Source organism: Orcinus orca, chromosome 4 (assembly GCF_937001465.1).
Source record: "Orcinus orca chromosome 4, mOrcOrc1.1, whole genome shotgun sequence".
Classification (NCBI taxonomy): Eukaryota; Metazoa; Chordata; class Mammalia; order Artiodactyla; family Delphinidae; genus Orcinus; species Orcinus orca.
The window spans coordinates 122,873,128-122,900,605 of record NC_064562.1 but is presented as its reverse complement, the minus strand read 5'-3'; the positions used below and the strand labels follow the sequence as shown (position 1 = coordinate 122,900,605).

The 27,478-nt window shown below is 42.0% G+C and overlaps 1 protein-coding gene across 4 annotated transcripts in view; it reads left to right on the top strand.

Annotated features, from left to right (window-relative positions):
- The window catches only part of PAPSS1 (3'-phosphoadenosine 5'-phosphosulfate synthase 1), a 108,821-nt gene that overhangs the window by 63,298 nt on the left and 18,045 nt on the right, over nucleotides 1-27,478 (top strand). For all 4 annotated transcript variants that reach the window (XM_004269600.3, XM_033427797.2, XM_049708921.1 and 1 more), the window contains 2 exons: nucleotides 58-193; nucleotides 12,246-12,514. In XM_004269600.3, coding sequence (XP_004269648.1) covers nucleotides 58-193; nucleotides 12,246-12,514 — 405 coding nt within the window. The remainder of the gene's footprint in view (nucleotides 1-57; nucleotides 194-12,245; nucleotides 12,515-27,478) is intronic.

Genomic DNA, 27,478 nt, shown 5'->3' with positions numbered 1-27,478 from the left:
ACTTATTTTGATATTGGTTCCTGTTAAAAAAAATTATCTCCTTTCTCTTGCCATTAGATGGTTATGGAACAAGGAGATTGGCTGATTGGAGGAGATCTTCAAGTCTTGGACCGAATTTATTGGAATGATGGTCTTGATCAGTACCGTCTTACTCCTACTGAGCTAAAGCAGAAGTTTAAAGATATGAATGCAGGTAAGACATGGACCTAATTATCTAACATGGGATTACTTGGAGTTTCTCCTTGATGGGGAGGTTCTCGAAGATTTTTTCCAATGCTTGCTAAAATGTAAGGCAGAATGAGGAGTAAAGATAAATTTAGCAATGGAATATGTAAGGAAAGGTAGTCAATCTGAATCACCCTACGTAGTTCACTCGTATCAATGTGCTTTATATCCCAGAATGTCTTATTGGAGTGGAATGTACCACTGCAGAAAATAATAGAACAACAGTATCACATTTGCTATTCATTCAGCAAGTGTCTGTTTTGCATCTTGATATGCCAGAGTACCAAGTGCTGAGGATTCATAAATAAATAAGACAGGAGTTTATGGTGTAGAAGAGAGAGACTGTCAACAAATAACAGAAAAGGTTGTTGAAGAGTAGGTTAATCATGATTTCAGATTTCTGGATTAGGAGGAAACGGAGCAGTAAATATAGAGAGTTTGTAGAAACTGTTCTTTATAATACTGTCTTAGAAAGTGCCCCAGGACAGGGATTTTTATATGAGACATCTGTGATTAGCAGACCTTTTACACAGAAGTAGGCAAATGATGTGTTTACGCGGGTGCGCCCACACTTGCAAATTCCGGGGGCCTGCCACAGCATTCGCTGTAGATTTTAGGAGGCTGTTTTTTAAGGTCTGAAGAATTTGAAGCCTACAATCATGCTGCTAGTGAATTCTCACCCACTACAGAAAGGGTTAAGCACTAAGCATTGGTGCTGCTTTTTAAAATATCTTCTGGGTACAATTTGAGGAGATGTGGCCGAGAAAAGTCAGGTGGGTGTGGATGCCTTTTAAGGTACTACCTGGCCACCCAGCCATATTTATTAAGCAGAAGCCCGCCTTCCCAAGTGACTCCAGGATCTGGGCAAGAGCTCCCATTTCATCAGTTGTGTTTAGGTCCTGTGACCTCTCAGATCCTTGGTCAGAGTCCTGTGTGCACACTGCTCCCTACTTTACCACTTAGAAGTTACGTGGTTGTGGGGAAAGGGGTTTCCTCTCTACGGCTCAGTTCCCTAGTTGTACAAATGAGGACAGTGATGGTACCCGACAGATAGGTTTTTATTTTTAAAAAGTGAAATGAGCTAAGATGCTTAGGCACCGTAACCGTACCTGGCACACAGCAAGAGGTTAAGGTTGTCACTATTTCTGTTACGTGAGTTGGAAGCTGGTTTTACCAGTAAGTAAAGGGCATACAAGTAAAGGGAAGAGAAAGAGTATCTGTTTTTTCTTAAGCTGTGTCGTAATTAGCTGATACTTGAAATGATGTGAAAGGGATCACGCACTGGAGGCCCGAGATGGACACACACTCTTCAGACCTCCACAGTCCCCACCAGCCTGCCTCGTTCATGCACATCTTTTGTTGGCCCCCTTACGGTATTTGATCGTGTGGTGCCCCGTTCTTCCTTCCGAATTTTATTCCTCTCCTCTGAATTTGAAGCACATATTTGGCTTAAACTACTTGTGCAGGAATTTCTCCGAATATTACACTCGGCGCTTGCTAATACAGCAGCTTGTTTTCTTCTCTTGCTAACACGTTTTGGGCCCAGTCGTAGAGGACTGTGTCATGAACTGTATTATGACTGCTGTAAGTCAGTGATGGTGCCGTATTCTCTTTTGTCACTGTGTGACTTAAAGGTCCGTGTGTAAGTCAGTTTTGACCTTTGAGATGTAAGCAAGTGGGGCTTCTGGGAAAGGTTTTCCTTCCTGAAAAGAAACTGGCTTAGGACAAAAGTTATCCTTTCCCATCCTTCCTCTTCCTCCTGCTTTGGATGCTGTCATGTAAGGGTGCAGTGTTTGGAGCTCTGGTAGCCATTTTGTACTGTGAGGATCCATAAGAATCTTATACTGTTTGAGTTTCTGATCCAGCCCTTGGGTCATCTGTATCCAGATTTGTTATTCAAAGACCTAATGCATGTTTGAGTTGTATAAGACACTTCTAGTTGGGTCTTTGTTTATTTCCATCCAGAAGCATCTGATAGTTTAATATGTGTAGACTTCTCTCTTTTTTTCTGGTGAACAGGACATGTTTCACTGAGGACTTGCTGAGACCGCCTTGCTTACTTTAATTTGTTTTCAAAATAATTTATATCTGGAATTCGTGTTACTAAATAAATTTTTAGCACTGTTGAGGGGTCTTATCAAGAAATTATCATTCATAATCCAAGACTTTATATTACGTCTGTTTTACATTCTTCCTTGTGTACCAAACATTTTAAATCATTTAGAGGATTTGTTGCATAATGAGTGATTGCAACTTTGTTTAAAGTAGCTGAGAGCTGGTTATTAGCCTTAAATCCAGCAAAAAAGATGATGGAGTGTTATTTTGTTTACTTTTCCATTTTAGACTAAGGCAAATAAGCAACAGACTGAGGAGGTCCCTTTATAGTTCTTATTCAACTCTTTCTGGAAGCCAATAACAAGTCATCTACTCTTGTGTACAAATCATAGTTCAAGGGAGGGAAAACGGGGAATTTTTTTTTTTCTTTTACTTAGGGTTTCTATTCTTACCTCTCCCTCCTTCTCCTTCCCTCGTCTTAGGGAATATAAGGTAATCTTTGATTACCCTGTGTGGGTTGTTATCCTGTGCACATTGATATGATCAGTTTTGCTGTTTCTAGACCATTCTGTAGCTGGAAGGATTGAGAGGTCTTTAATACCCACGTCAGTGATTGCAAGGTGACACGGTTCCAGATGGCACGTTCTTTGAACCACCGATGATTGACCACTATCCTGGAAAGAAAGACTGAATTTCACTTAAGCCAAGTAAGAGCCAGTCAGTGTTTATTACACACAGGGTACTGGTGTCCTGCTGGGTTACAAAGGGAAACGCTGACATCATTTCTCTCAAGCTAGTATGTGGTAGCACAGTGTTGAATACATCTGAGAAAGCTTTGTCAAGTTGTTGAACCACAGACTGTATTTTAAATGAATGGATAGAGATGGCAGATGGATATATTAGGCTAAGTGGGGAACAACAGATGCCTGAGAAAGCTGAGGTGGAAGCAGATAGTTTGCCTCTGAAGGCACTGGGCTTTCTTGCCTGTATGTGGCAGTGGGCTGGAGATGCTGTAATCTGAGATTGGGTGACGGAGCCTCTTGTCAGTCAGGTCAAGGCCCACTCAGATGAGGCTGTGAACATTATCTGACAACGTGAGTGTTTAAAGATGGGCGGTCAGGGCTGAGGGAACCGCCAAAGAATGATGAGGCATCCGGGGACTAGCAATTTGGGGTAGTATGACCATTCCTGCAGGGCATCGGAAGGCAGCATTGTTTCTGAAGTGGGATAAGAGGAGCTGGAGCTGTGGCAAGGGGCTGCCGGGCAGGAGCTAGTTGTCCGGGGTGTAGACCCCGCTGGGATCCCAGCGCTGAAGCAGGATGCTACTGGGGCGAGACTTCTGTCCTCCGTCCTCTGGTTGCCTACTGGTGTCTCCCGTATGGAGGCAGGAGTACAGCACTCCCACCCCCAAACACGCACACACATGCACATGTACACACATGCACATGTGCACACGCGCACAGAGGCACGAGACAGGACTGGACAGGAAGGGGAGTGGAGAACAGGCAGTACAGTGTCCAGCTGGCAAAAAAGCTTTATTTCCAACATTATTTTTCACTCTAATTTGAAAGCATTTCTAGTCCTGAGAAAGAGAAACAACTTGCTGCCGTGTTATGGGGTATGAGAGTGCCTGTTGGTGAAAAATTCTAGTCTATTCGTATTTACTCAAGTAGCCTAGCCCTGTCTTGTTGATTTCTTTTCCCCCCTCATGAGCAGTTTAAGTAAAAGAAATGACAGTCCCGAGGGAGGAGGGGGATCAAACTCTTTCTCATTTCCAGCTCTCTTCAAAAAACTCCCACAGAAACATAGCGTGCGTGCACCCCAGCCTGCCTCCCAGCAACGCTGGAGTGATTGTCAGGACCCTCTTGTTCAGCTACTGTATTGATTTGGGGAAAATCAGAAATGCCTGTACTTAGAGCTTTGGGGTAAAGTGGCAGATAATAGAGCTTGCGTAGGACTGCAAGAGAAGACTTATCAATTACTGCTGTATGCAGGCCAGTTTTCAGAGAAGTTGAAAGGAAGACAGCAGGCGGATGTTGTAATTCTGGGTCTAGTGGTTGGGATGCAGGCCGGGGCTCTGCCTGTGGGCTGGGCAGCGAAGCGCAGGTCTGAGAAATCTGGGGGAAGGAGTTAGCAGCGCTCCCCTGCTGACCAGCTCATTCGTTGCCCACAGCTGCCCTGCTGGGGAGCTGCAGTTGTCCCCGGACCCCTCGCTGAGAAAGTGCAGCACAGGGGTCCAGCCCAGTGTTTGTACTGTGCCACATCAAGGTTCCGTGGCCGTGGCGCTAGATTAGGCAGCCTGTGTCCTGCACGTATTCTGGGGGTCAGGGCCCAGCCCCCTCCCACCACCAGAAAACACTCAGGGTTGCCGTTCTTCCCCTGTCAGAAATCAGCGCATCCTGAGAAGAACCTTCTTCACTGTCTTCTTCCCCCTCCGTCTGCTGGAGGGAAAGGGATCAGACCGTACTTGTTAACATGGTGTGTTGGCTCCTGGACTGGATGGTGTCGAATCCGGAGGAGAGGGAGAGAAACTGTAGTCCGGGGCTCTTCCTTTACTTAGACATGAGGTATAGGAGAAGGTGCAGGTTTCAGCAGCTGGACCTGCTTTTGGCTTGAGATGTGAGGGTGGTAAGTGAAGGTGAAGGAATTGAGGGGTGGGGTGGTAATGAGCAGCGTCTATTGAAACATTGTTAGTAAGTCTCTGTAACTGATGAGTTGGAAGCTCAGGACTTAGGGATGCAGCTAACAGAAGCCATCTGTATGCACGTGGTAATTGAATCCAGGCGAAGTGGGGTAAGTTTCCTGAATGAGTACGTAAAGAAAGAATTTCCTAGGACCCAGCAATGAACTCTGTGGCTCTGAGAGGACTACAGGATGTCAGAAACAGGTGACTAGACCAAAATGGGCCAGGCAGAATATAAAATGTCATACACATTTGATCACATCTATGTAAAAACGTGTGCGTAAGGAGAAAAACTAGGAGACTATGCAAAACCCCAAAAACAGTTATATTAAGATAGTGCATTTGGGGTGGTTTTTCCCCTCCAAGTTTTCTTCAGTGTTTCATGGTTTTTACTAAAGAAAAAGCATAAAGAGGCAGATGAAATAGAAAAGGTTGGTGCCACGGTTAACAGGCCTTGAGGCTATGAAGACAGTGGCATAGTCTTTTTTTTTTTTTTTATGTCAGAGGCAGCAGAGAGGTCAGGACTTTAAAACAGGAAAGTACCTTTTGGGTTTGCCAGGGGTTTCATACTCACCGTGTGGCAGAGCAGGAAGGAATTAGTTGAAGGAGTGACTCCATTCCCGTTCTTTTCTTCCATCACTTTATCCTTCACATTGTCACCAGACTTAGCTTCTGAAAACAAAGATCTAATCATGTCCTCTTGGAGCTGAAGGAAGTATATTCCTTCTAACATGGATTTATTCTCTGATAAGTGAATGTTTGCTTCTCCTCCGCTGACTAGATTGTAAGCTCCTGGGGGCAGGACCAGTTTCACTGTCCCCCCAGGACAGCGTATCTAAAACAGAATTTTCATCCTGTCCCAACTCCTTTCTTCCCTGCCCCCCTGCCTGCTTTGGCTGCTGGATGGAGGCTAGATGGGGTTGCGGGGGGGACCAGTTGCCTCATGAAGCAGGGATGAAGGGCTGATTTGGGCACGGGGAGTGAAGAAAGCAGGGTTTAGTGAGGTTTAGGGAGCAGAGCGATGCAGTGCGTGTGGAGGATGGCAGTGGTCCTCCAGAGTCTGAGGCTCTGCAGTGGGTAGTGGTGCCTGCGCTCAGAGGTCGTGGAGGAGGACCAGAGGTGCAGGAGGAGGCTGGCGGGAGTGCTATGAGGCAGGTGGAGAGACGGTCTGGAGCTTAGAGGAGTTTCGGTCAGATGACGTAGACCTGTGAGTCAGTAACACGTAGAGCGCTGCTCAGTGACCTCAGCACCGGGGAGGGGTTTGAGGGAGCGGGCAGCGCCAGTCTCTGCCGTTGTGACCCCATTCCCACTGTGTAGGTTGTCATTGGTCAGACGAGCCTGTCTGTATCCTGGGGGAGGAATAGATTGAGTGAGTGGGGAGAATGGAAGAGTTGGTGGATGGTTTATTTTATATGGAAAATATGGGAGCACGTTTCTGCGCCACAGTCTTCTGATTTTGCTGTCTCCCCACTCCACCCACTGACCCTCCCCCAGCTCAGTCCCGCACAGTCTACTAGCCTAATTTTCTGGGCAACATTACTGATTAACTCACAGTCTCTGTTTGGAACACAGTATCCCTCCTAACCTATCATTCAAAATTCTGCGCGATCTCACGTGCTAGGCTTCGTATCCATGTTTGACAAGATGGACGATTCTGTGTCCTCAGACGCATCTGCTTTCCTGCCTCCACACTTCTGCTCACACCAGGCGTCTTGGTCGCAGTGCTCTTACTTCCATCACCCGAATTTCATTTGTCTTTCAGAGGTTGGTAAACCACAGCCTGCACGCCAAATCTGGCCCACTGCCAGTTCTTGTAAATAAAGTTTTACTGGGAAATATCCACAGTCGCTTATGCATCGTCTGTGGCTGGTTTTGCACTGCTCGGCAGGGTTGAGTAGTTGCAGCAGAAGCCGCATAGCCTGCAAAGCTTAAAATATTCACTCTAGCTCTTGAAGGAAAAAGTTTGTTTTTGTGCACGGCACCAGCAGCTTCACAGTGTAATTTCTGTAAATCACAATTATGGAATTCCTGGTCCTTTCCCAGGGACGGCGGCAGAAGGCTAGAAAGAAATGGAAATCATAAATGTTAATATTAAATTCCAGTCATTTTGAAGATAATGTCCCATTTTCAAACACGGTTGAAACCCTGATCTTAGGTAAAGCAGTCTTAAACTAATCCGTAAAGAGTTATAAGCGAAAAGACAAGTATTTTCTACCAGTTATGGTGTGACAACAGGGAATTCGCTTGTCCTTTAGAAAATGGGGATGAGAATGTGAAGAATTACTGAAAGTTGCTCTAAGTATCAGTGGCCCCAGGTCCATAGTGGCCCATTATTCTTTTTCCATCCTTGATGGAAAATTGTTGGAGGAAAATGTAATGGTGATGCATACTGGGTTATGTTAGTTGGGACAATACCTTGGGAATGTAAGCTTCCAGTGGATCAGGTGCTTCCATTACATTGTTCATCCACATAAGTTCTCTAGTGGGGAAACCAGATGGTAGGGATGAAAATGCAGTCTGGAGCTACAGGCAGTTAAAGCCATTTGTGTAATTCATTGATAAATAGTTACAAGGGATTGAAAAGGCTGGAAGTTTAGGAAAGACCTGTTAATATTGGCAAGAAAAAATGGGCAGACAGAGCAAATGATCATTGGATTTCTGAATGGAACTGATAATAAGGAAATAATTCTACCTGGAAGAAATTTTGGCAGCAAAATCCTTTATATGCTGCTAATGTAAACTTTTAATAAGTCATTCATCTTAACTTTATCTGTTAAATGTCCAGTGTGGAGCTAGATTAATTCTTTTTGGAAAGGAAACCTAGGTAGATGAATTATTAGAATCTGTGAAATACGTATATTTGAGACAGAATTTATTTATGTTTCCTTTTGCACATGCTGTTCATATAAATAATCTTGCTAAATGGCAGTTTTACAAAATCAGGTTTGACCTGATTGGAGTCTAGGAATGTAGTCATCATACACCTGAGATGTATTACCCAGGGGTCCTATTCACAGTTAGGCACCTGTTCCTGATTAAGGAAGGCGAAGGCTGCATATTGCAGCACGGAGCTAATGCACCCTCCTCTTGGAAACACTCACTGGAGTGTTGGTTCGTACTAGAGTAGACCTTGAGTCACCAGTAGAACAGTGGGTTCAATTTCCTGCCAGGAACTTTTAGATATGGTGTTTTTTTGTTTTTTTTTAAATGAATTGGCACTGTACATCTCACCGTGCTGGGTACTTTATATTATTTTATCTTCATAACAGTAACCTTAGTATCATCCCCACTACGAAGATGTCAAAAGTGAAATTAAGTCCTTAAAGACCACAGTCCATGGTTAAAAATTGTTAGACCTGTAATTTGAACCCGTAAATATCATGTTCCAAAGCAGTGCTGCTTCTACATGTATCTTCTCTTTTAAAAATTATTAGGGAAAATTTGAAACATATGATACTTAATCTGTAAGTAGATACAATAGTGTGAATGAATCCCTATATACCTCTAACCCAAATTCAGTGGTACCAACTCTTGGCTACTCTTGTTTCACCTGTACCCCTACCTACCCCACTGCATCCCTGCATATTATTCTGAAGCAAATCTCAAACCCTATGTCATTACCATCTAAATATTTCAGAAAGTATTTCTTAAAGGTAAGGACTTTAAAAAATACAACCATGATATCACTGTTGCACCTAAATAATAATAATATCAATAGTTTCTTAATACTATCAAATATCTAGTCAGTGTTTATATTTCTGATAATTTCATAGTAGTCACATTTCTTTTTTTATAGTTTGTTTGAATCAGGATCTAAATAAAATCTACATGTTATAACCAGTTCATATGTCTCCTGTCATAATTTTTTACTTTGTTTTTTAACTTTTTATTTTGAAATAATTTTAAATTTACAGAAAAATTACAAGAATAGTACCAAGAACTCCTATATATTCTTCACCCAGTTTCCATAATTAACACTATATTTCTTTGCTTTCTCATTCTCACTTTCTTTGAAAGTTGCAGACATGATGCCTCATTACTTAGTTATTTCCATATGTATTTCCTGAAGATAAGGACAGTCTCCTACCTAACCTCAGTGTGCTCATCAAACTCAGGAGAATACCATTGATAAAATACTGTCTAATCTGTGCACTTCACTCACATCACGCCACTGTCCCAATAATGTCTTTTATCACAAAACCAACAATGACAACTAAAATCTTCTCTTTGCCACCTTTCCTTCCTGGTTCAGGATGTCAGTCATGTCTCTTTCGTCTACTTCATTCGGAACAGTCGCTGAGTCTTTGTCGTGTCTTTTACAACTTTGGCATTTTTGAATAGTCATGTCGTTTACTTTCTTGACTGTCTCTCAGTTTGGGTTTGTCTGCTGTTTCCTCATGATTAGGTTCCGGTTACACGTTTTTGTCAGGAATCCTGCAGGAAGCAATGCTGAATTCTTGGGGCGTCATATTTGGTGGCTCACAGTTTTGATTCTGTCCTATTACAGATGAGGCTAACTTTTTCAAAGTTAACTTTTATCATTTAAGATCACGTTTACCAGGTTTTTGTGCTGTAAAGTTAACAAATTATTTTGTATGTACTAACAGGTGTTTTGGGGGAGAGATCTTGAGACTCCATAAATATCCCCTTGTCATCAAACTTTTATCCGCTAGTTTTAGCATGCTGCACATGCTACCAAATGGTGATTTTTCTAATTCCATCATTCCATCTACGTTTATTAGTTGACTTTCTACTGTAAGTTAGAGTTTCCACTTCTCCTCCATTCGTTTTGTTCATTTATTTTATTCTTTCTGGATTTACAGGTTCCTATTTTACTCGGTGATTTACAATCCATTAATATTATTATTTACTTGATATTTAGCTTGTCCTAGGTTGGCCTTTGGGACCGTGTCAGACTGGTTGCTGTATCCTTTTGACAAGTCCTCGTTATTCTCTGAGCACTTCCTTTCCTTATGACACAAAAGACGTTCCAGCTCATGTTGTACTTTCCGTGCCCTAGCCCTAGAATTGGCCATTTTGCCAAGGAACCCTGCTTTAAGTGAGGAATAGTATTTAGAAGGTAAGATTTGGGCTTTAGTTTTGCTCATTGCCACTGGGTAGTCATTGCTCGTAGGACCTTTCAGCAGACAGAACCAAGAAATGTGCATAAGCACGTACACTCACACACATTTATATCTGTTCCTGTATATATATCTGTCTATGTAGCTGAAAACCATGAGGTCACGCTGCCATTTTCAACCCTAATCCAATACCACGCGGTCTTTTCTAGCCTTTCTTCTTTTTGGTATTTTTGCCTCCTCTCCTACAGTGAGAATCCTGGCTGCCATTCTACTCAATCTATTTACTTATTTGCTCTTACTTGCTCTGTTTACGCTCCCAGGCAAATGAGCTGTCTTCTCAGCCCTGGCCGTGTTTGCCCCTACCACGCAGGCATCTCCTCGGCCCTGGTGCTACAGGCTTGTGCTGGGCCAGAGTCCTCCTACTCTCTTTCCTCCCCGTGGTGCGAGCCTGGAGCCACTCGCCCCCAACCTCTCCATCAGTGCAGTAACTCACATTAGCCCAGTAGTAGGATTTATTAATGCTTAGTAAGTGTCTCTGTTGTGCTTCAAGGCTGTTTACAAAGAATGGGCAGTACAAAGGGAAGGGAAGAGAGGGGAGAGCACTAAACTTGCTGATGAGACTTAGGCCGGAATCAGAATGCAGGTTCAGTTCAGGCAGTAATCGCCCCCAAATGGAGCAGCCTTAGTGCTCATATGCAGGAGACAGTCTTCGTCTGTTCTTTTTTGGAAGGACTGGAGTATAATAGAGTCAGGAAGTAAAATTCCTTCTTGGTCTTGGGGAAGGGGAGTTCTGGAGTTCTACTTAATGGCTAAAAGGGATGTTTTGAAATCTTTTGAAATCCATATACTATATCCAAAATTTGAAGTGATTTCAGAAGGATAGAAAAACTTTCCAGTCTGTACCCCTCCTCCCATTTCCTTAAAGCAGCATAATTTTAAATACTCACATATTTGTATCAAGACTTCTTTTTTGTACCTTATGTCATATAAGGAGGAGAAGTGGAAACTCTAACTTATAGTAGAAATTCAACTAATAAATGTGGATGGAATGATGGAATTAGAAAAAAATCATCATTTGACAGTATTTGCAGCATGCTAAAACTAGCAGATAAAAGCTAGCAGCTATTTCTTTGGTGAGAACCAGCCTTGTTTCTCAAGAAAAGGTAACTTGAGAACTTCAAAGCATAGTGAAAATGCTCTAAATCTTGGAATATCACAGGATGTGTCCCCAAAACTCTCCTGGTCAGGTAGGGCGCCATAGTTTTCTTTCTGTGCCTTTTGTCACGGTGATAGAAGAGGGTCAGAACTGAGACTAGATTGGGGATGCTGTATTATTCGGCTTAAAATTATGCAGGAAGAGGAAGTTGTTCCTCTCTGAGTCAAGATTGGGTCAACACGGCGTGATGATGTATCAGATATTGTGAGGGCATCAAATACAGAGCTCCTCTAACTGTGTTGTTAACTCTGTTCTGTGAAATTACTCTATGACTCCAAGGAACCATGCCTTCTAAGAAAGGTCTTCTGAGAGCAAGAGCCCCATGTAGGAGCGGAGCCAGGGTTGTAACCAGATGTTACATAGTTAACCAGTTTAATTAATCCAGCAGTTTTCAACATTTGAGTCATAGCAATGGTCCTTGTAAGGGATATTGTTGTTGCTAAACTATAATCCAAACTCGAGACCTGGCATCACAAAACAACATTGGGTTCCAGTCAAGCAGAGTAATCAGTATAAATGAGCTTATTTGGGTAGTAAGTAAATTTTTTAAACTCTACATATCTCTGTCTTTCTGTCTTCCTTCAATAAAGGAGTATCTTAGATCCAACGGCAGGATTGACTTGATGGGTAATTAAGGCTTAGACCAAGAATTTATATCCGCTGCAAGCAGTTGAACCGAGATGTTAGGGCCAGAAAGTCTGATTATCATTCTCAGGTTGCCCATGAATTCAGAAAGTAATTGTTATAAATCCATCACTACTATGTGACACATGCTCAGGCTCGTAAGATTTGTAAAGTAATAATTACTGTATCGTGTTGCCTTGGAGTACATGGTCAGCGCGGTACATGTTTTTCACCAGTTTCTGATTCTGAGGCATGCGTGTTTGCTTAATCCTAAGCATCGAGCTTCAAGAAGCATTGCTTATCCTTTGGAAGGGAATCTGTTAGAAAAGGACTATTATTAACTCTGAATATTCTCTTTCAGATGCTGTCTTTGCATTTCAGTTACGCAACCCGGTGCACAATGGCCATGCTCTATTAATGCAGGATACCCATAAGCAACTTCTAGAGAGGGGCTACCGGCGCCCTGTCCTTCTCCTTCACCCTCTTGGTGGCTGGACAAAGGACGATGATGTTCCTCTGATGTGGCGTATGAAGCAGCATGCTGCAGTGCTGGAGGAAGGAGTCCTGAATCCTGAAACCACAGTGGTGGCCATCTTCCCATCTCCCATGATGTATGCTGGACCAACTGAGGTATTCACGGCAGCAGTGCTGAACCACTGTTACTCACACAGCAAGTGTCAACAACAGACCTGACTTTTGATTTTTCTCTCATCTGTAGGTCTATTCTAAACACAGGGCATGCTCGCATGGGCGAGCTTGGGAAGGTGTGACACAGCCTCTTGTCTGACCATGTTATGCAGATCTGATAACACTCATCTTATCCCTTTAGCAAAGTCCAGAGTAACTCTTCCCAGGGGACAGATTTGGTCTGACTTTTGCTTCTCGTATTTCAGTGGGAAGGAAAGCATGGTATCTTTTCAAAAAAACATTCAGAAGACATTTTTCATCTGTTCTTTATTGAAGGACTAATAGGGTTAGGAAGTAAAATTGCTTCTTGTTATGGGGTGGAGGAGAGTTTTCGAGTTCTACTTAGTGGTCAAAAGGGAGGTTTTGAGATCTTTTTATAACCATATGTAAGGAAGAGGAGTTAATTAGGTTTTTGCTTCAAAGTAGAGTTGGCTTTCCAAAAATATTTGTTTGAATAAATGAATAAATCAATAAATGACCTAAAAAACAGTGTGTGGGAAATTCCTAGCCAGCTTCTTGTTGAGTGTTTAAGATAGAGAATGGAATGCATGTTATTATTGCATTCTTTTTCATCCCTGCCTTGAAGGGAGATGAATTTACTTAGATTTATCTGAGAGGCAAACCCTTTTAGAAAGAATTAAATAATTTAGTTGTATATACTCTGAGATATCTTCCTTCAAAAAAAAAGTTTAAAAGGAAATACAAGTGTGTTTGGCTATTCTTTGGGATGAAGCCTAAAATTTTGTGGGTTTTTTTAACGTCTTTATTGAAGTATAATTGCTTTACATTGTTGTGTTAGTTTCTGCTGTATAACAAAGTGAATCAGCTATACGTATACATATATCCCCATATCTCCTCCCTGTTGCATCTCCCTCCCACCCTCCCTATCCCACCCTTCTAGGTGGTCACAAAGCGCGGAGCTGATCTCCCTGTGCTATGCAAGCCTAAAAATTTTTATTTGACCTTAGTTGTGGGGCTGTGCAACTCTTTAAGAAATACTGACAGAAAACTACAATAACAACAAGCTAAAAGATTACAATGTATTTGACTCTTCTCTTGGATCCAGCCTAAATAATGCATTAGAACTTCCATATGAGGTAAAACTCCTCATATTCTTCCCTGGTTGTTGGTATAAAATGTTCATAAGAATTGGGCACCAAAAGCCCTTTTAGTTTCCCAGAGACCACCATGGTCTTTAGTTCCTACATCTCAATGAACTAAATTATTTTGGAAATAAAGTAACAATTTTGTTCCAATAGTTTCTCAACTTTTTTGGTGCTGTCTTCATCATCATCATTTTAAGGGAATCATTTGGACTGAAGTTTTCCAGAATTATAGGGTGAGTGCTTTTCACTGTGGGAATGATGTAGGTGAATTTAGGGTCAGGAATGAGTTTATCAATAATCTCATTAAGAGCCAATGAAGAAAATGAAGGAATTTATCTTCCCTATTGAGGACATATTTTGTCCTATTTGTGTTTTTTATTCCCTATGTAAAAGGGGAAGATGTGACATTTTATTACCTAAATAAACTAAAAGCTGCTTTTGAGAAGGAGGCAATGAAGGGATAGATAAATAATAAAAGCAGGCAGATGGGACTTCCCTGGTGGCTCAGTGGTTAAGAATCCCCCTGCCAATGCAGGGGACACGGGTTCGAGCCCTGGTCTGGGAAGATCCCACATGCCGCGGAGCAACTAAGCCCATGTGCCACAACTACTGAGTCTGCGCTCTAGAGCCTGCGAGCCACAACTACGAGCCCCTGTGCCGCAAACTACTGAAGCCCGCACGCCTAGAGCCCCGTGTTCCGCAACAAGAGAAGCCACCACAATGAGAAGCCCGTGCCCACAACGAAGACTAGCCCCCGCTTGCCGCAACTGGAGAAAGTCTGAGCGCAGCAACAAAGACCCAACGCAGCCAAAAATTAATTAATTAATTAATTAAAAAACAAAACAAAACAGCTATGGTAAGAGAGAAAGGCCTTTCTTGAGATAACACCACAAAGGGTCAAGCATGCTGTTTTGTCTACACTAGAAACATTTTTAAGCGTTTTGATTTCAGAGCCAGGTGTGTTTCTCAAGATTCAAAGGTGAAGGTACCTAAAGGTGCCTTTGGGGTGCTTGCATTTCGGCTAACCTCAGAGTCTCCCTCCTTGCAAGGCAAAGCTGACAGCGAGGTGAGCCGGCTGCAGCAGGCCTTTCCCCGACCTCGGATTTGACTCCTGTTGCTACCCACAAGAGTGTGGTCTGGTCAAGACAACACAGGCTGTTGTCGAAGCCTGGGCCTGTTCTTGGCCTGGTTTGTCACCAGCTGGTCTGTAATAGCAGGTTAGACTTTGCTGAGCTATGTTTAAGTGCACAGAAAAGGGTTATTTAAGGGATGCACAAGGAGGTGAGACTAAATATTCTTTAAGGTTCTGTCCCATTATCATTTTCTTATTTGCCTTATTTTCTTTTAACTTTGTATTGAAGTATAATATACGTAGGAAGAAGTGCATATTTCATAGGTTTACAATTAAATGGATTTTTCCCATTTGAACAGTCACAGGACCAGCACCCAGATAGGTAAAAAGCCTTTTACCAGCACCCTAGATGGTCTCCTTCCTGCCGTCTCCTGTCATTACCTGCTCTCCCCACGGTAGTCGTCACTGTTCTCGCTTCTCGCATCATAGATCTCATCTGCTTGTTGGATACTTTGGGAGGCAGACTCTAAGAGTGAGAGATTAGCGTTCAGGAAATGTATCAGGGATGGCTCTTGGGATCAACGCTTGTGGAAGAGAAGAGATAGGAAGCGAGCAAGATTGGGCAGGGGGAGAAGTTGAGCTGCAGTTCAGTCTCAGTGGAAGCCTCAGTTGACCCCATGTGGAATTCTGGAAAGGCCCTTCAGAGATGTTCTGAGTTGCACAAGAAGGACATGATGCCTTTGGGCACTGCTGCTCTTTTCCACAGAGGCAGTTTCTAAGGAGGGCTGACAGCTGCTGGGTGTTGTGTTGGCAACTCCTAAAGCTGGGGGAATAATCCTTCCTTCCTGGGGGGACCAGGGTGTTGCATCACAGCATCTAGTCCAGCCTGTCCTAGAGCTTTTCATAACCGAAATTATACAGTGTATATACTCTTTGGCGTCCGGCTTCTTTCGCTTTACATTATGTTGCTGAAACTCACCCTTAGTGTTGTGTGTAGTTAGTTGTAACTGGTCACTCAGTACTGTGGAGTGCCCCATTGTGTGACTGCACCCAGTACTGTTGATGGGCGTTTGTGCAGTTTTCAGTTGTTTGCTATTAAGAATAGTGCTGGTACGAAGATTTTAATGCATGACTTTTTGTGGGCATTTATGTTGGTTATATACCTAGGAATTCTAGACAATTTAGGGGTATGCCTTTGTTCACCTTTAGTAGATGTTGCCAGTCAATTTTCCAGTGTGGTTGTACCATTTTATATTCTCGTCAGCAGTGTATTTCTTCATCTAAACTTGATGACTGTTTTCATTTTAGCCATTTGGGCCCTCTAGCCCTATTTAACCAAACGTTCTGTAATACTTTTACTATTTCTTAACGAACCTCAAAATTTTTTTCATTGAAACAGTTTCACTGAAGAGGAAATGGAGAAGTAAATTATATACCATGATTGAGAATATAAGAATAGCCTATTTTTATTGTGCTCTTACTGTATTTGCCAGGCAATGTTCCAAGTGCTTGACATGTATTAGCTAACTTCATCCTTAGGACGACACCAAGAGAATAGGTACTGTTATTATTATTCGCACTTCAGAGATGAGGAAACGGAGGTAGAGGGGTTAAATAACCTGTTCAGGATCACACAGTAGTGTCAAGATAGTCTGGCTCCAGAGCCAGGTACTATAACTGCCACAGCATATTTTTTATCTTATCGTATAATATTAAAATATGTGGCCGCAGATTTTTGGAAAACAGACTGGAAATAAATTCTTAAAATATCCTGTAGGAGTTCCAGAACGCTGAATTAGGATGGCCTTGGCTGACATTCATTAGAGGTGGAATCTCTAGTACAGGGCCTTTCAAACGTACTTTTTGTTTATCATAGCCTAGAGTTGTGGGTTGTGATCTTTGTTTAGCCTGTATTCATCCCCACAACAGCTCAGTGAGATAGGTTTTATTTCAATTTTATAGCTGAGGTTACTGAAGCTCAGAGAGACCAAGTAACATAACTTTGGTCTGTCCAAGAAAACCAGAGCTGGATAGTAGTTAAAGCAATAAAAACAGATTTTCATTCAGGAACTACTGAGCAGGGGAAAAGAGACCTCAGCAGAGAACTGGGCTCAGTTGAATACATCGTGGTCAAGTGGGGATTTATAGCCAAGGAGCAGAGTGGGAGTCAGTGGATGGAAAATTACTAAGAGGAAACATCAGAAACAATGGGCATGGGATAATTCTAGTTAAACAGACCTAGCAGGATCCTTGCGGAAGGCAGGACAGCCTCATCAGATATCACTTGGGGGGTGGTGAGGATGAAGAATTTGATCAGATATCGAGGATGGAGGGTTTCAAGACTGACTTAGATTTTTGCTGCAACTGGGTGGTACAGGCCCTACAAGGATAGACACTGAAGGTCGAGGCATAGAGGGCTTGGAGGAACCTGACCAGAGTTAGGTCAGGGAGAGAGTCTTGGTCAGATCTTACAGCCAGCAAGACACAGGGCTGGAACTGAAACTCGAGCCTTTCTGACTCCAAGGCCTGTGTGTTCTTTGCACAAGGCTCCTTGCTGCCTGGAAGCCTCCAAGGGGCCTTAGCAGTCGGTGGGAGGGCAAAGAAGTTAAGGATCCCCTGAGCCTACACAGAGCTCCCAGGTTTCCTAGAAGGGTATAAAGGTGTGTTAGAGTAGTTTCTGTCCGTAGATCTCTGTTTGGAGTGTCAGTTACATGCTAAGAGGTGTAGCTCTTCTCAGGAAGCACCGCATCTGGTGCTTGAGCAAAGGCCATTTTTTAACTTCTGAACTTTTATAGAACAAACTTTAGAAATTCTGATAAACGGCTTCCTTTTTTTTTTTTTGTGGTACGCGGGCTTCTCACTGTTGTGGCCTCTCCCGTTGCGGAGCACAGGCTCCAGACGCGCAGGCTCAGCGGCCATGGCTGATGGGCCCAGCCGCTCCGCGGCATGTGGGATCTTCCCGGACCGGGGCACGAACCCGTGTCCCCTGCATTGGCAGGTGGACTCCCAGCCACTGCGCCACCAGGGAAGCCCACGGCTTCATATTTTTAAACCATTAAATATATTAATGTTTATGAACTGGCAGGATTTAAACTGTTAGATTGAGTGGATTTTGAAAACTATCCATTTCTTTTTCTCAAGTGCCTCACTTGTGTGTTTGACTTATTTGGCTTATTCACAGCCTCAAGTGAAGAATTTTTTTATAGTTCAAAAAAAAAAAAAAAACCAAAACAACACTCATTTTGTAGCTGACCCAGTGACATCAGGAAAAAGTCTGCCAGTAATGCTCATTTGCCAACTAATAATAATAAAATAAAAAACAGTGACTCTTCCTTTAATCGTTTTCTGTAGGTCATTTAGAAGGCATTGGTACTAGATTTGCTTCCGCAGCACAAATGCTTCTCAGAACAACGAGCAGCTGTTAGTCTGTTTGGTTATCAACAGGATGTCCCTGATTTTTCAGACTGTAAAGATTTAATGGCTTGATTCCTAAATTCCGTTTTAGGAATTGGATAGGTGGGGTGCAGGGCAGCATGTGGGAGAGCTACTTTTCTAATGCTAAAAATGTGTCATACATGTACTTTTTTTTTGAGGCATTAATCTACTATGTAGAAAATTGTCCCATCTCACTAAATGCTAAATCCATTTCTGTAAAGGACAAATAATACTTTTTAAGACATGTTACGTGAAAGTGCTGAAAGTAAGATGTATCTTGGAATGTGGATATGTACAAATAATAAGTTCTGTCTTGAGCTTAAGGCATTTGAGTGAAAATTACGAGCTGAATTTTGGAGAAAATGCATTGTTAGAAGCTGGGATTTTTCTTTGCCATGAAAGTTATCCGTGCACTTGGTAAATGACTCCTTAATAGCAACTGATTGGATTTAAGTGAGCGGATGCCCTTAAACAGCTACAGTAGGAACATATTGCCACATGATGCCAGTATATTTAATTAGTTCCTGCTTTACACCAGTATTTGGAGTAGTAAATAGGATGTCTGTTAGGGTATAAACCCTGTTCTTCCCCTTAAACACTTCCAAGAGCTTTAACAACCTAAAGGGACACTCTTAGGGTCTGAGCCTAATTATAGGAGCCATAAACTCCCAAGTTTTAATTGTAACCTTTGACTCTCTTTGAGGTCTTTGATAATTTTGTCTTCTGCTCATTTATTTTATTGATGTATCTGGAATAGCGTAACACAGATTCACAGTCTCTTATCCAAAATACTTGGGGTCATGTATTACTACTTAATTCTCCTGATGGTTCTGAGACATAAAACACATTAATATTTCTGTAGCAAAGTGAATGACTTTCCACAGTAACTGGGATCAGCAAAGGCCATAGATAACTTCATGTCAGTTTTGATCAGGTTCTGCTAAGTTAGTTAAAAAACTGGGCCTTTGGATTTCAGATGGATGTGTTGAGTAGTCTTCTTATGGTAACCACTTGGTAGTATGTACCTATATCAAATCATCATGTTGTATACTTTACACTTACATAAAGTTGTATGTCAATTATATCTCAACAAAGCTGGAAAAAAATTGAACTTCAGATTTTCTGGTAAGCAGTTGCGGATCTTTATCACCAAAACATTTAGAGTCTGTTGATTTATTTAAAAAATAATTTGGGGATTCCTGTAGTCTGTTTTATATACTTTTAGCTTATATGTGTCTTAAGAACTGAAATTACTAACTTAATTCAGAAACATTAGATTTTACAGGTGTTTCAGGATGCTTTTCCTGGGGGAGTGGGAAACCCTGTTTTTCTCCTGACTTTTCTGTAGATTTCCAACTCAGAATCTCTTTCTACCTGTTTCTTACTCAGGCAGATACTGTGTTTTAGTTTGGCTTTTCACTTTTTTTCTGCAATTGTAATCTATGCTGTTTCTTCCTTAAATGTAGTACTAACTTGTGTTTCCTGTCCTGCTCTGATGTCCTGTGTTGTAGGGCGTGATGCAGTGTAAGTAGCTCAATAAGAGTAGGTGTGCGTGGACTTTGGGGTCGGAAAGACCCAGTTCAAATATTCCGTCTCTTAGTCGTTCGTTTTGCAGCTTTGAATGTGTTATTGAAAGTTTTCTTATTTGTGAAACAGAAATATTATCTTACTGATTTGCTCTAAACATTAAATGAGGTATTTATAAAACACTTTGTTTTCATATTAGGAAGAACTCAATAACTGGTACCTATTTTTTTCTTCTCTCACCCCTGTAAGGGATATCATGAAATGCTTTCCAATGACACACCACCATGGTTGCCTTCCTTAATAATCAGTGAGGGGGTGGAGAGACAGAAGATTATCAAGGACTTTTGGCTTTTTTTTTTTTTTTTTTTGTGGTACGCGGGCCTCTCACTGTTGTGGCCTCTCCTGTTGCAGAGCACAGGCTCCGGACATGCAACCTCAGCGGCCATGGCTCACGGGCCCAGCCACTCCGCGGCATGTGGGATCTTCCCGGACCGGGGCACGAACCTGCGTCCCCTGCATCGGCTCAACCACTGTGCCACCAGGGCAGCCCTGGCTTTTATTTTTTTTTGTTTATTTTTGGCCGCGTTGGGTCTTCGTTGCTTCTCACGGGCTTTCTCTAGTTACGGCGAGCGAGGGCTACTCTTCATTGCAGTGCACAGGCTTCTCATTGTGGTGGCTTCTCTTGTTGCAGAGCACAGGCTCTAGGCACGCGGGCTTCAGTAGTTGTGGCACGCAGGCTCAGTAGTTGTGGCTCGATGGCTCTAGAGCGCAGGCTCAGTAGTTGTGGCGCACAGGCTTAGTTGCTCCGGGGCATGTGGGATCTTCCCGGACCAGGGCTCGAACACGTGTCCCCTGCATTGGCAGGTGGACTCTCAACCACTGCACCACCAGGGAAGCCCCTTGGCTTTTATCAAAAGCAAATTTTGTGGTCCCTGTGCTTGGGAGGCAGGAAGAGGGAGGAGGATACTGGATTTGCTCTCTATCCCATGACCCTCTCTCTTCACACCTGCTGGGGGCCTGGGCTCAGCCAGGGCAAGGTAATTTACAAGAATAAAATCAGTTTGGTTGCTGATGGTTCTGAGCAAATACTTCTCTTACATTTGAATTGTGTTATTTTGAATCCTGAGACAGCTGAGGTTTATCCTTGAAGGTAAAGGAAATCTTTGGGAAAGTCTGTATTTTGTGAGGAATCAGGCCTCAGATTCCTGGCGTGCAGACTGAAGGGTTTGGATTCCACAATCTAAATTCCCTTTCTACTCTTAAAATTCTCTGATGGGAGTAATTACAAGGTGTGTCTAATTCTCTCCTACAAGCTGGAGAATGGAATGTCTAAGTAGATTTCATAATTTTTGCAAATCAGAAATGTGACTCTCATGACGACTGAATACTGTTCAGTGCCTGTACAGAGGGATGGAAATTCTAGAAGCATTTAGAATACTTAGTTGTACAAAGATTGAAAGTCATAAGTACCCAGAATCTACATGATGGGAAGGATGAACCTTGTCTTTCATTTGCCTCTCTTGATTTTCCCAGTCAACTTGAAGAGTTTAAAATGGTTCCTACCATTGAGAAATCAAGAGGCAGACCATTAAGATTTGGGAATTTCAGGAAAATAGGTTAATACTAAAGTGATGTGATAATGTACGACCAAGTATTTTAATGTGAAATTCATGAGATGAAGATATAGATTTTTTTACCCAACAAAAATAGATAATTGATTTGACCTTCTAAAGAATTTTCGTACATTAAAACAAGTACATTTTTGATGATTTAGAAAAAACAAATTTGCACATTTACAAAAAAAAAAGTCTCTGTGCCTGAAGTTCTTTCATAAACCAGTTGAGTATATGAGTTTGGGTTTATGGAATGTTGACTTTAATAAAATTCATTACACTTGAAGAAAATTTTGATGTGAAATGTATAAAGAAATAGGTTATTCAAGTGGGGACTTAAATAACTGTTCTATTTATTATCTTCAGTATTTTTAATTAAATAAAATTGAAAATATTACATACTTAACCAGGCTTCTAGGACAGTGGAATTTCTCCATTGTGGGGTACGAAGCAGATGGTGTAGTACTAGTGGTGTTGTATGTAAGTGTATAGTCCAGTTTTATAATCTTATAATGTAATATTTTAAATTTGGAAAGTAATTTGTTTATTTTTCTCTCGGAAACTACTGAAAATAAAATTTACCAAAATCCTTGCTAGGTTTGCAAGTAGAGAGGTAAATGATAGGTACTGTTTTCTAATGGAGTCAGGGAGCAAATGAGACTTTTATGTTTATAAAAAGGGGCGTGAATTAAAAATGGGGGAGTGACACACTCCGAGGTAATATGCCATAGTGGGATGATTCAGGAACAGTTCTAATTCTAAAGAATTTACATTATAAATATTATGTGTATGGAGATGGGTAATTTAGGTTTCTATATATCAATGATTTTTGGTTTGTTAGTCGCACAATATCTTTTTTTTAAGAATATTTATTTTTAATTAATTAATTTTATTTATTTATTTTTGGCTGCGTTGGGTCTTCGTTGCTGTGCGCGGGCTTTTCTCTAGTTGCAGCGAGTGGGGGCTGCTCTCCATTGCCGTGCGCAGGCTTCTCATTGCGGTGGCTTCTCTTGTTGTGGAGCACGGGCTCTAGGCACGCGGGCTTCAGTAGTTGTGGCACATAGGCTCAGTAGTTGTGGCTCGCAGACTATAGAGTGCAGGCTCAGTAGTTGTGGCGCACGGGCTTAGTTGCTCCACGACATGTGGGATCTTCCCGGACCAGGGCTTGAACCCATGTGCCCTGCACTGGCAGGCGGATTCTTAACCACTGCGCCACCAGGGAAGTCCTGCACAATATCTTAATCTATGATGGCTGGCGGGGAGAAGCCATTATAGGATTTGCATAGATCAATCTCATTTCTTTAAGAGTTGATTATAATTTTAATCATGAACTACTCCCCTGTTAGCACTACTGGGTAGCAGAACTTAATTCTTACTTCTGTTACATTGTGGAAGCTAAGTAAAGAGTCAAGTAAACATTAGCTGCAAAAATGTATTTGGGGAGGAAATTCTGAAACAAATATTGATTTATTTCTATGACTTATTCTGAGTAGTCATTATTCTGGCATCCATTTTATTTTATTTTACTATAGTTGATTTACAATATTGTGTTAATTTCAGGTGTTCAGCTTCAGATTCTTTTCCATTATAGGTTATTACAAGATATTGAATATAGTTCCCTGTGCTATGCCGTAAATCCTTGTTGTTTATTTTATACGTAGTCATGTGTATCTGTTAATCCCATACAGTACTCCTAATTTATCCCTCCCCCTCCCTTTTCCTCTTTGGTAACCATAAGTTTATTTTCTGTGTCTGTGAGTCTGTTTCTGTTTTGTAAATAAGTTTATTTGTATCATTTTTTTAGGTTCCACATATAAGTGATATAAAATATTTGTCTTTCTCTGACTTCACTTAGTATGATAATCTCTAAGTCCATCCATGTTGCTACAAATGGCAGTATTTCGTTTTTTTGTCACTGAGTAATATTCCATTGTATAAATATACCTGTTGAGCTGAGAAGGCAGAGATTGGCTTTTAGGGCTGCTGGAGCAGCTGAGACTTGCAGTATAGAGCTAAGGCAGCAGAAGACTGTGAGGGTGTTCCCTGTGGTTCCTTGGACTGCAATCGTGCAGGGCAAGACTCTGAGACCTGGTAGAGAGTGGCTGCAGTAAGTTTGAGAGTGGATTGAAGACACCAGAGGTTATTCATTGTTGGAAGATGACATTCCAGCTCAGCTAGAGTGGAGAAACCTTGCTAACACCCTTGGCATTCAACTAAGACATCAGAAACACATGCTTTAGGAACAGAGACCACACCCTAGAGAAACAGTGTATCAATTTGGGTACAGTCAGGAGGTGGGAAATCACACAGAATTGGACAGGGGAAGTTTAAAGAATTGTTAAGCTTTAATAGAGAAGTAACTATAAAAATGCAGAGTGAACTCTAAAGGGTGTCCTGGGGCTGAGGGAGATTACCAAAGGAAAAATAGATACACTTGGAAAAGGGATCCTCTCCCCAAAGCTGGGCTTCAGATCTCATTGGAAAAGGTATGGTTTCATCCCACTGGATGGTGAAGTTCAGTGGATTGCCTGGACCGCACTGGTTCACAGATGCCACATAGCAGGGAACAACCCTCTGGTTCACAAGCTAGCTGGGGCTAATAGACTGGGCTCAGTGGGGGTCAGGGCATTGGGAGCTGGCTTGCTGCCAGATTGGTGCACAGTGTGATACCCATGTTGGAATTAATGCAGGAAACAACCCTCTGAGGCACAGGTGAGCACAGCGTGGTGAGTGAGTGAGCAGAGGGAGTCTGGGAGCTAGCTGCTGGTGGTAGGCTTGGAGCGCACTGGTGTTTGCATTAGGAGGGCTGCAGCAAGGTGGTCACTGGACTCAGGCTAGGGCTCTGAGGTTGTTGAAGGATTGTGCACTTTGAGTTTGCTGCTGGACCAGACTGCCGCCAACTATCCCCATACTCAGGTACCACTACACACCCTTCCTTCTACAATGTCCCTCTACTGATAAAACTTAACATTTTGCTCACTGTGAAGGGGAAATGCTTAGTTTTCAATCCGTTATCTCAGAGCAAATACTGAGGGTGAATTTGGATTTGAAAGGCAGTGGGTTGATAATTGGCCCAAAAAACTAGACTGGACCAGCCCAACAAGGTTTAAAACTGAGCCTCAAAAAGATAAGGAGAGGTGCCAGTAAATTACCTGCCTGCTAGAATCAGGCTCTTAACATTCTAAAGGAAAAAAGCACCATTCAGACTCCTTAAAACAAGTCATTCGGGCTTCCCTGGCGGCGCAGTGGTTGAGAGTCCGCCTGCCGATGCAGGGGACACGGGTTCGTGCCCCGGTCTGGGAGGATCCCACATGCCACGGAGCGGCTGGGCCCGTGAGCCATGGCCGCTGAGTCTGCGCGTCCGGAGCCTGTGCTCCGCAACGGGAGAGGCCACAACAGTGGGAGGCCCGCGTACCGGGGGGGAAAAAAAAAAAATTCAAAGGAAAGCACAATTAAGCACATAGTAGTCAATCTGCTGAAAATTTATGATAAAGAGAGGAACCTTAAAAGTAGAGGGATGGGGAAGGTGAGAGGAAGAGGGAACAATAGGGAAATAATAGGAATGATGGCTGACTTCTCAAGAGCATTATGAACTAGAAGCAACGGAGTAACAGTTTTAAGCGAGAAAAGAAGTAAAAACAAGTCTGTAATCTAGAATTCTGTATTCAAGCAAAAATAAAGGTGAAGTAAAGACGTTTCAGATAAATGAAAGTTGAGAATTTTATTAGGGAGGAAAAGTTTTTCAGAACCCTCCAGCAGACTTCCCAGGAGATTCTATTATTTGCTTAGATGCTCGTGCTGTAGGGCTCTATGTCAGGGAAGGCTGAAAAAGCAAGGACCCGGCATTTCCATCATTTAGGGTGCTGTTTCTGTCATCAAGGAATAGGGAGATCAGGGCAAAGAGACATCAGTTGTTGTGGAGGCAACTAGCAGTCTTTGCCACCTTTGAATTAAATTACTTTTATAATCAGAAAAAGAATGACAAAGCTATTTGTTATTTGCTACACAGGTGCAAGTAAAGCCAAAAATAAGTCATTTGTTGTTCAGTTGGCCATTTACAGATTCTTAGAGGGGCTTATAGGAAACTTATAGGTATCATCTTGTGTTCCTTCTTCACTGTGCATTCAGTTTCCCGATAATGATGCTAGCCACTGGGCATGAAAAGATAAATAATACATCTTGACCTCAGTCTGCTGGGTAGATAGATAGCTCTTACTGATTTTTAGCAGCCGTCTTCTGGGTAGTATGTCACCTTTAGAGAGTGAATGAATTTTCTTTAGAAACACTGGTTAGGAAGCAATTACTTCAACTGTGATTGTCAGAAAATACTTTACAGAATAATACTAACAGCAGCAATATTTGTGACTGTCCTCTATTGAGGGCCGGATGGTGTCCTGAATATTTTCAAAACTCCCAGCAATCTTTTGCATTAAGTATTATCATTCTCATTTTTATAAACTGGGAAACTGAGGCTTATATAAGGAAGTTGCCTAAGGGCATTCCATCACCAAGGGGCAAAGCTAGGATTCAAATCTAGGACAACCTGACTCTAAATAAAGCCTGTATTCTTAACCAGATACTGATGGCTGTGGGCTGACTTGCATTCTCTGGATGAAAACATATTACCTGTTCAGTAGGTTGTAACTTGACTCACACTAGGCATTCTTGGAAGAGTTACGTGTGATTTGCCTGTTCATGGCTGTTAAAATTTAAAAAGTATTCTCATAAGGGAACCATTCACTAAAATGTATATTGAAATCATTCAGGTCATCTGCAGGAGAATGCTGACTCCATGTTTGTTGTGTTTACATTTAATTGACTCATATACCTTCTAAAAGAAGTCAGAGAAGCAGTTTAAATTTCTGGCAATTTTACAAGACAGAATTAGCACTGGCCCCTGTCACCAATATGCTTTTGAAAAATATTCCTAGTTTAATGGCCATTTGGCCCTTGAATGATTTAAGCATCCAGACATAAATACTTAATGAGAAAAGTAAGTTCACCTAAATTCAGAAAACTTAGACTGCCCTTTTAATTTAACTCTGTAAGCAGTACCTATTTTTCCTGAGGCAGAAAAGATTTTCCATTTAAGTGGAGTTGCAGAGTTAGTTAATTGATGATTTGGTTCTGACTGACCCCTTGATAAAAATTCTGAGTGTGAACTAGCAAAGGTCTTCTGTGGGTCTATTGTGAAGGGGCAGAGGGGAATGAGCCGAAATTTCATGAAGAGCTGAATCTGGGATGGGTGGGTGTATGTGGGGAACAGAGCATCATGCTTTGCCATCTTGTTCATACAGAACTGTTGCAGCTCAATGCAAGCAGAAGTAATACTGTAGTAGGAAAATAGGTAGTTTATTATAGGGCCTTAGGGTCCTTTCTATTTAGTTGGCTTATGGGGAAAGCAAACTAGGATAGCGCTCTGGAGGCTTTTTAATGGTCTGTGTTTGGAAGTGGCACACATCACTTGGGCTCTCATTCCTTCCGCCAGAACTCAGCCATATGGCCACACTGCAAGGGAGACTGAGAATTGTATTAAACTGTGTGTTCAGGAAGAAGAAGGATGGTACAAGGTACATAGAAACACACGTATACGGAAAACTAAGCAAGTGGAAGAAAATCAAGACAATTATTAACTCTAGGAAAAGCAAACAGCTGTACAAGGAGAGGAATAAAATAAAGATGATAACAGCTAACATTTGTTGTGTACTTACTTGATACCAGGTACTATTCAAAGTCCTCACATGTTGCATGTGTTAATTTTCTTAAAAATTGAATGCGATAAATATTATTGTAATTCCCATTTTACAGATGAATGTTTATTTCACCAAAGTATTGGTATCACTGTATTTCTTGGAAAAATTGGATAGGGAATGAGATAGTGGAGTAAGAGCCAAATATCTTCTTCTTCTCTTTTTTTAAAAAATGTATTTATTTATTTATTTATGGCTATGTTGGGTCTTCATTGCTGCCTGCAGGCTTTCTCTAGTTGTGGCAAGCAGGGGCTTCTCATTGCAGTGGCTTCTCTTGTTGCAGAGAACGGGCTCTAGGTATGCCGGCCTCAGTAGTTGTGGCTCGTGGGCTCTAGAGCACAGGCCTCAGTAGTTGTGCTGCACGGGCATAGTTGCTCCATGGCATGTGGGATCTTTCCGGACCA